At 35.2% G+C, this 9,614-nt stretch overlaps 1 protein-coding gene across 2 annotated transcripts in view; it reads right to left on the bottom strand.

Moving 5' to 3' along the window:
- The window catches only part of LOC107712470 (GDNF family receptor alpha-2-like), a 75,548-nt gene that overhangs the window by 45,056 nt on the left and 20,878 nt on the right, over window positions 1–9,614 (bottom strand). For both annotated transcript variants that reach the window (XM_016517728.1, XM_016517729.1), the window contains exon 3: window positions 5,106–5,192. In XM_016517728.1, the coding sequence (XP_016373214.1) occupies window positions 5,106–5,192 (87 nt within the window). The remainder of the gene's footprint in view (window positions 1–5,105; window positions 5,193–9,614) is intronic.

Here is a 9,614-nt window from a genome sequence, read left to right as displayed (position 1 = left end):
TATATATATATATGATAAATTTAAACGTGTCCAACATTGTGATTTTTTTAAAAGCTAAATTATTTGGTGTTATAATTTTTGATTAATTATTATTTGAAGTATTTTGAGGTAATATTAAGTATTTTATTTTTATTTATTTTTTTTACAAAAATCTTCATTGGTGATATTGTCACTTATAATATATAACCGATGTTCTTAATGATTTCTTAATTATAAATAAATAAATAAATAAATAAATAAATACATACATGCATACATAGTTGTCCCATAGTAGTAATGTAAAGTAAAAAAAATAAAAAAATATATATACTGAATTTAAAATCAACATTTTGTAAGCTGGATAGTCAGCATTTGTTTGAGCTGCAGGAACTGAACATATAGTCTTTTCTAATTTCAGCCAGAAATCTCTAGAAAGCTTTCACTGCCAGGTGTGAGGAACTCAGTGCTATCATTGGCTCTGCATGCTGTCTCAGAGCATCGCTGCATGTAGCTATCGCTTCATCTCCCCTAAGGACTTAGCCTGCATGGCAAATACACCCAATCATTTCCAATGTTGAACTCAGAATAGAAAAATGCTTGGGGCGATATAGACAAAGTCAATCCCAAAAATTATAAGGTGTATTTAACATGTAAATTGCATAAAATATCCAATCGCAACACAAACTTAATAACAAACAGCAATATTTAAATTTCTTGTCTACATTTTCCATTATGCATAAAGTTTATTATCATAAAATCATCAATCGCACTCATGCATTGCCCCAATTCCCTTTGCACACATAGAGTATGTGTGTATTTGTGTGCATGTGTGCACTTAGGCACTGCATGTTCTGAATATGAGCAGAAAGCTCATAAAGTCTCGCTTTTATTACTTGCACTATTATTACCTTCTTCTTCGGCCTGTTGTGACAGTAATGGTTGGCAGTGACTATAAGAGTGGACCTCCATTATAACACAGAGCAGTGAATAAACACTACACGGAGACACTAAATGCAAGGAGTGGTTATGAAAGAGACCGCCATCGTTCAACCTGTCAGTCCGAACGCTGTTTTATTGGCACAGAAGATTTGATCTGGAGCTAGTGTAAATCTAGAAGCCACTATCAGTATAATAAAACTGCACGACTGTGTTATTCTGAACCTGCAGAGATTATGCTCTCATGCCACCATAATCTCTTTTCTGCTTTTTTGCAACTACCCTTTCAGACACAGTCACTGAATTTCTTTCAAACATTCAATTTTATGGCGTTGAATGGGGAGCAAGCCGTCAAACTAAAATCCATGATGTTGGATTTGATTATGCAGGCATTTATGAAGTGGTTTCTTAGTCTAAAACACTACATTTGCTATATTTTGTGCACTGACTGAAATATCTTTCAAATGTGTGTGGCATACAAATCAGAATTGTTTGACTATGCTAACTTTGATCACACACAGAATGCTTACCACCATTTTGTCATTTGATTTGGTATTTCTTGTATATCCACAGTGGTTGTTATACAAAACCACCTAATTTCTCATAAAAAAATGCAACATTGTCTTTATCAATTCTGATTGTTCAACAAGTTTTCGTAAATAACACATACAGAAATAGTTTAACTATTTTATTTTATTTTTCAGAAGCTCAAAGAGGCTGTGTGTGCCCAACTTTAGAGAAACAAAATGTCACAAAATGGAAAGATTCCTACTTTAAACTCGAAAGATAAAAAAATAGGTGATTTCTCATAGACCACTGTGCCTGAAAGGGTTCATTTAATTTATATTCTACTTTTTTTTTCTATTCTTCTATTTATCTGCTTTTCTTTTTCTAGTGGCTGATTCTGTTTGAAAGTGTTTCTGCTTGCCAAGCTTGAGGGATTTGTCAAAAGAAATGAAAAAGAAAGTGAACAAGCTGGAGAGAAGATTCTCCTGTTAATAGAGTCTTCATCGCCACTTGAAATGACCCATGAAGAGAGTCTTATGTCATGTCATAAAAAGCTGTGTCATATTTCAGGCACACAAATATTTTTCACCCTGGCCAGATATCTATCAAATTGAACACAGAGTGTGAACCACAACGTGAAGAGGCGCTCTGCGATCCTGAACTGTTGGCCATTGCGAAGGGAATATTTACAGGTGTATTCAACACAAAAAATATGTATAATTCAAAGCATTATGGGACATTCAACTGAAAATTAGTCTCTTGATCTGTTTCGTTTAGTAGTATTTCATTATACGGAAGTCCGATTCTGCTAGCTGCTAAATAAATAAATACGTAACTAAATAAATAAGGTAATTGCAATATTAGTTCTACTAATCATTACTTTATATCTCAATGTGCCTTCCCAAAATTCACAATTATTAAATTCACAATTGTGAATTTATTTTTTCTTACTTGTAACTTCTCAATCTCAATCTGACTATATATTTAACAATTTAGAATTTTATTCTTGTAATTTGACTTAATATCTCAAAATGTGATTAACAAACCAGTGTGTAAAATCGCAATGTGTCTTTTTAATCTCACAATAGTGATTTTATTATTTTTTTCATGTAATTGCGACTATAAATCACAATGTAACTTTATGGGCTCTATCAGTGTTTTTTGCTAGTTTCAGCCCGATGCAGTTATCATTTTCATGTCCAGTGCCACGTTGTTTAAATGGCAAATACACTTGTGCCCATTTGTTTGCCCATGGGCGTGCTGGTCTGAAAACCAGGTGTGTTCAGGTGCATTGTTGGAAAGTTGCTATTTTGAGGCAACTGAAAACGATTGCACCATTGACCAAATAAAACCTGGTCTAAAGTCAAAGGCGCAGTATTTTTTACATTTATTATAGGGTACGTTAGTAATATGCGCCTATAGGTGGGTGCACAACCTGCGTACACTCTGCTTATTACACACACAGGGACGCACAGCAGCACACAAACATGCCAAATATTAAAAATGAAAGGATTACAAAGTAAAAGATTATTATTGTGTACGCAAATAGTGAATTTGCCATGGCGCGAACACAACAGGTTTTTAAAGGGAATGGGAGATGAGACTCTGATTGGTTTATTGCACGTTACGCCCAAAACACACCCATGACTCATTAAGAGAATAGGTACAACCCTTTTGGACCATGCGCCTGGCGTGCAACTGTGCCATGCGCTTCAGACCATGTGCTTAGATCGTTAAAATAGGGCCCAGTTGTGACTTTGTTTCTTGTAATTTGACTTCATATCTCAGAATGTGTTTTTATAACAAACCAATGTGTAAAATCTCAACATGACTTTATATCTCACAATGTTTTTTTTCCCACGTAATTGTAACTATAAATCATAATGTAACTTTATATCTTACAACTGTAACTTTATTTCTTGTAATTTGACTTAATTTCTTAAAACGTGATTTCAACAAACCAAAGTGTCTCACAATGGTTTTTTTTTTTTTCCAAGTAATTGCGCCTATAAATCATAGTGCAACTTTATATCTTGATTTAGATTTTTTTTTTGTATTTCACTTCATATCTGAGATTGTCATATTTTATCAAATGAATGCACAACATCTCAATATGACTTTACATATCAAAAGAATCATTTGTTTTCTCCTAATTGTGAATCATAGTGTAACTACATCTTGCAATTGTCTCTTGTAATTTGACTTCATATCTCAGAATGTTAATTTTAACAAAATAATGCACAATTAATTCTTATTGAATTCCCCCATGTGTGTTTAAGTTTTTTTCTTTGCCAATACTATCAACTTTCTAACTACAGAGAAACATCAGTAGCATTCCCATTGTTATATGAATCCAAGGCTTTGTATCACAGCAGCCGAACCACAAAGGGATGGCAATTAATGTTGCCTGATCCTAAATATGGCACACAGGGCTGTTCCACTTCCAGATTGGGAGAGATTCCCGCCAGGGAGCGGATACGGGCTGAGAGGGTCCGCCAGCTTTACCCTCAATATGTCAGTGTTAGTGCTGCGGTCCACTTGTTCCTCTCACCCTCTGTAGTAAATGAACAGACACAGCCGGTCTGGACTTGGGCTGTCACATCAAATCAAAAGGTGCCATCTCAATCTGAGAGGGCTGTGAGTGAAACGCAATGAGACGTATCTCGGGCCTCCTTTTTTTCTGAAAGGATTTTAAAGGTTTCATTACAGAGAAACATTACAGCCTTTGGATCACTGTCTTGATTTGATATGAAGAAATAGTTCATCCAAAAATGGTTTGGAAAAGCGTGACGGTGAGTGTTCACTTTTGGGTGAACTATCCCATTAAATGAGTCTTTAATTTATCCAAAACTCATTTTCCCCTTTTATGTTGTCATATTTAATCAATTGAAGATGTAATAACCATAACAATACATACAATTATGCAACAAAGACATTAAATGCTACTTAACTCACCTCTTAGTGGAATTACACGATCACCTAATGGTTACACCAGCAGATAATGGAGGCTGTTTGTGTGTCCACATTTCCCAGCTGCAATGTTTTTATTTTGTATAAAGAAAGAAGGAAAATATGCAAACTCTAAACCTCAGCTGCTACTCACAGCAGGCCTTTCAAGACACAAAAATGGTATTATGCAACAAATTGGCAAGAAGATTGATCTGACAACCCTGTTGAATGCACTGTTTTCTGTAGTGCACATGAGATTTGTGATTCACTGACCATTTTTATAAATTTTTTTTTTTCAAATCTGAATTAAAATGAGTTATTTTGGTTGTTCCAGGCTCTGTGAGGCTCTGATAATGGATTGGAGGCAATATTTCTGTCCTCTACTGTCTGTAATGACTGCTGTCAGTGAATTAAACATTAAACTGAACTCATGCCAAGGTGACAAATGCAGAGAGTGGTTTTTATTTTACTGGAATAATCACTTGCTCCTGTTTCTTTTTCCTAGAAAGGAATAAGACTAATTTATCTTAATTTCACCTTGTACATAGTTTGGAATGAGCTAAAAGCAAAAATTAGAGAAAATAAACTTCTTTTACTGGTCTTGGAACATAATAATAATTCATTTAGTGCTGGGCAATGAAAAAGAAGCCAATATCAACAACAAACAGTGCAGTGCATTGCAAGAATGTATACATAATACAAAAATAGATCGTAATGAAAATGTTGGTGTTTACCTGAGATGATCGACGCCAGGCGAAATGCATCTGAATGTCGGTGAGGCGTCATGGGTTCGTAAGGAGATGGCTCATAAAAGTCCTCACCTAAAAACAAAACAAAACAAAAACAATCACGCTATTAAAATCATGTTTAGCATTGTACATACTCACTGTATGACCTCTGACCTTTAACCTCTATCTGAATAATAGTGTGTAAAACAGTACACATTATACAATGAAAATAAATGCTACATGGCATTTGCATGCTACATTGTTGTCACATGACCTCATTATGCTGTATGGTTAGTGCAGTGATTGGCATCCTATTATCAACGGGGAGAGTTTTGCATTTTAATCCAATTTAAAAATGCTGTCCAAAAAAATAATGAGCCAAAAACAATAATCTCAGCTAGTAGGCTATTGCTTACAGTTCATTCATCACATTGAAAATGGAAGGTCAAGTAGAGTGCATTGTATTGTGGGTTAGAGTTTATACATTTTAGAGGATAGTGTCATACCAAATGGAGAACCATTATTTTTTAACATTTAATGGGCTTTGAAAAATATAACAACTTTTAATTTAAGTGAATTTAAAACAATCTTCACATAAGCTGTAAATTGAATATAGATTCATTTTTATTCCAGCTACAAAATTAATCAGCAAAGATCAGAGAGTGATGTCTCTTTTTCTTTTGTTCTTTGATGACACAGTATGCAACAGGTTTCACTTTAAAAGCATTTATTATGCAATTATGTAAAAGTCCTTTCAAGGCTACTGTTTGCTATCAAATGTGGCCATTCATCTCAAAAGAACCATATCTCAAAAACTGTGTAAACTGCATATTAAACTGAACCCAGTGCAGTCAAACTTTTCTGTTTTACTGGAAGTTCTGTGAATACTAGCTGTCAAAGCAAGCATTGTGACTCTTGAACTGAGTTAGAGAGACAGAGAAAACCCTCAGCAATGAGTGTGTGAAGCTTGCTCTTGTCAAAATTAAAAATTAGCCAGCCTCTGCCTGTGGTTCTCCCTTCTGACTGTCTCTCTCGGGAGCTTTAATCCTGTTAAATAAAATATCTCCTTTTCAAGTGGACTTTGAGCTTTGTAACTTTGCAGACCTTTTTTATGCTCAAACAGCAACATTACAGACTAACTAAAGTTGAAAAAGTGAAAAAGCATAATAGGACCCCTTTAAAATTCACAATCATTCCATGTGATTCACACACCTGCATACTAGCGGGGGGCACCCGGGTCCTCTTTTCTGTTGGGGAATGCGGATCATTGGAGTATTTAAGCTGTGTCAGTCTGATTTTATCATACCGTGAGCTCCACTGTCACACAGCGGTTTCTGAGGCGGATGGGCTATGTGTGGACGTGTGCACATGTAGAGATGTGATGCAAGATGGCATATGTCTAACTCACATTAGATCACTAACATGGAACAGTGCATATTAAACATCACTCCACCTGCTGACCAAGTGTCAAGGACTCTCTTTCTGTAGTTAGACAGACAGAAAGCTCAGCGTGAATTATCCTAACTAAAATGAACAGACCACAGTATAAAATGTCTGGTTCAGTTAAGTCAAAAAGCAAAAGAAGTTAGTTGCGCCAGATTGTCATAGCAAAGTCAGAATTGACCCATTTTTTTTTTAGAAATAGCCAGCCTTGTAGGCTACTCTCCTAGGTTCACAAAACTGTCGTCCATAAAATGCGTTGCACAAATTCGAACATCTGGGTTGTGCTGTTCTGTTGTAAATAAATCTTAACCAATGAGTCCTCATTGCATCTACTTCCGGAAAGCCAAATAAAGTGCTTTTGCTTTAACACAGAAACACACAGCGTCTCCCTGACATGGCTGCATCAACACGACTGCTGTTACTGAAACCACCTCTTCTTTCTTTGCATGAACATTTGGGCGGCATTACGCAAATATTTCCACATCGTGACGTAGAGATGTGGGGGCGTGTTTGAATGAGGCGTTTTAGCCCGGTCTGGATCAGCCTTCTCTTTTAGATAGAATAAATACTTTTGTGGGAGACTTTGAGCTTTGTAACTCTGCAGATCTTATACATGCACAAATAGCTACATAACACACTAAAGAAAAGGAAAAATAGAAATCGCATCATATGACCCCTTTAAAGACATTTGAAAAGGATTGGAAACCTATTCAGATTTGTCATTCCAGTTACTCATTTAAAGTCACAAGAAAGTACTGCAGACAAACTGAAAATGTGAAATATTAAAGGGTCAATGACAAATAAAACATGTCAAGATTGTTTTCAATTTAATGACTCTAAAAATGTCACGTTATGCAGCCACATCTTAATCATTATTTTGTGAAAACGCATATTAGTCATTATTTTAAATATATATATATATATATATATTTCTGAATTTTAATTCAGAAATGAAAAACATTAGCATATCTATAATTGATCAATTAATTAATATATCCAGACAAAAAGGCGTTATGTCATTGACCCTAAAACTTAATATACAAGGGCGTACCAACAATTTTGTTTTAGTATAAAATCTTTCTGATAACTGTAATTAAACATGGTCTGCAGGGTCTTTGTCTTGGCATTATTTAAAAATGGTGTCTGAAGATGGAAAATCAGTTACTTTTAGCCAAATTATAATAGACATGAAAGGTCATAAAAAGTCATAAAAATCAGCAGAGCATGGATGACTGATGACCTTTTATAATTTGTGTCAGGGACGCTAATAATGATTTTAACACTCCAGAAACCACAAGAGTAAGCGACATCCCACAGGGAAGAAAAATCACAAATATCATATAATACCTAGACAAATAGAGAACAAATGGAGACATCTGCTTTCTCTGATGTTTCTCCTAAAAACAAAACAAAAAAAAAATTTCATGTGTCTAGAATTTCTAAAAGTCTTTAACCAAACAGCAGACTTAAAATGAACTAAAAAATATATATATATACTTATATATAGTTATACTTTCCACATTTTATATCTGTGATAACTGTAATTAAACATGGTCTGCAGGGTCTTTGTCTTGGCATTATTTAAAAATGGTGTCTGAAGATGGAAAATCAGTTACTTTTAGCCAAATTATAATAGACATGAAAGGTCATAAAAAGTCATAAAAATCAGCAGAGCATGGATGACTGATGACCTTTTATAATTTGTGTCAGGGACGCTAATAATGATTTTAACACTCCAGAAACCACAAGAGTAAGCGACATCCCACAGGGAAGAAAAATCACAAATATCATATAATACCTAGACAAATAGAGAACAAATGGAGACATCTGCTTTCTCTGATGTTTCTCCTAAAAACAAAAACAAAAAAAAAATTTCATGTGTCTAGAATTTCTAAAAGTCTTTAACCAAACAGCAGACTTAAAATGAACTAAAAAAAATATATATATACTTATATATAGTTATACTTTCCACATTCATTTTATATCTGATTACACTTACTGCATGTCAGCTATGGTCTCATTTGTGTCTATTTCTATTTCTCCCCAAGTAATTTTTAGGAGAAGCATCGGAGAAGCTGATACTCCAGTGTTACATGAGAACTCCATTATATATCCTGAGCTGTGGCCAAGCAAACTCCAAGCGATCAGCTTTTCCTCTGGGACTCTTATTTTTTCTTCTTCGTTGTGACTGCATAGTTATGTTTGAACTTGGCAACACAAAGCACAGTGTGAAGCTTTTTTAAATAACTCTTACTAAATGCACAAAACATCTGAATTAGCATATGTCCTTTCCCGAGTGACATTTCAATCTGAATAAGAGCTCCATCTTTCCCTCGCTCTCCCTTTGCCGATCCTTCACCTGCAATCATCGCAATGTGAAGTGAACTCTGATGGTCATTTGGAGAGACAGCCTATTACCTGAGTCCACAGGGAGTCTGTCTCTGTTTTTCCCCTCGTGTCTTTCTCCCTCTCGCTCTTTCTTGTGTTCTGTCTCTTTGTCTCTGTTATGTGTCTGTCTCTTTTTGTCAGTAAGCCCAGCTCAGGAGTGCCGAGGTGACAGCTGAACAGCCAAACGTTGTCTGACAGTTTTCTACTAGAGAACACTCTGCGTCTCACTGTAGCGTCAGGTGAGAGATGCCAAACTGCTCTCGGCTTCCACAGCTGCACGCGGCCAATCTTGGCAGGAGTTTTAACACGCTTTCCACTACAGATTTGGATTTCTTCTTCAACACTGCGAGTGGACATAAAAGAGCGAATGAGGCAAATATAGCAGTTGTTTCTCAAGGTTTCTTGCTCAACATTAGCTAATCATTCTCACATCATTCTACACTTATCCATCTTTGCCCTAGTATCAAGTGTTTTTTTTCTGTTAAGAAGACATTGTTTTTTTTTAAGAATTTATCATAAAGTATAAATGCGCTTGGTTGCATTTGGTTGCACAGATAGCATTTTAGCTTAGCATAAAAAGCTATATGTTTACATGACAGTTTGCATAAGAAAAACTACTTCAGATTAATTAACTGGCACATCACATTGTTTTTAGCATTTAATGTTTCACATTACTGTCTATAA

Source organism: Sinocyclocheilus rhinocerous, unplaced genomic scaffold (assembly GCF_001515625.1).
Source record: "Sinocyclocheilus rhinocerous isolate Xijiao unplaced genomic scaffold, SAMN03320098_v1.1 scaffold87, whole genome shotgun sequence".
Classification (NCBI taxonomy): domain Eukaryota; kingdom Metazoa; phylum Chordata; class Actinopteri; order Cypriniformes; family Cyprinidae; genus Sinocyclocheilus; species Sinocyclocheilus rhinocerous.
This window is presented reverse-complemented; position numbering and strand designations above follow the sequence as displayed.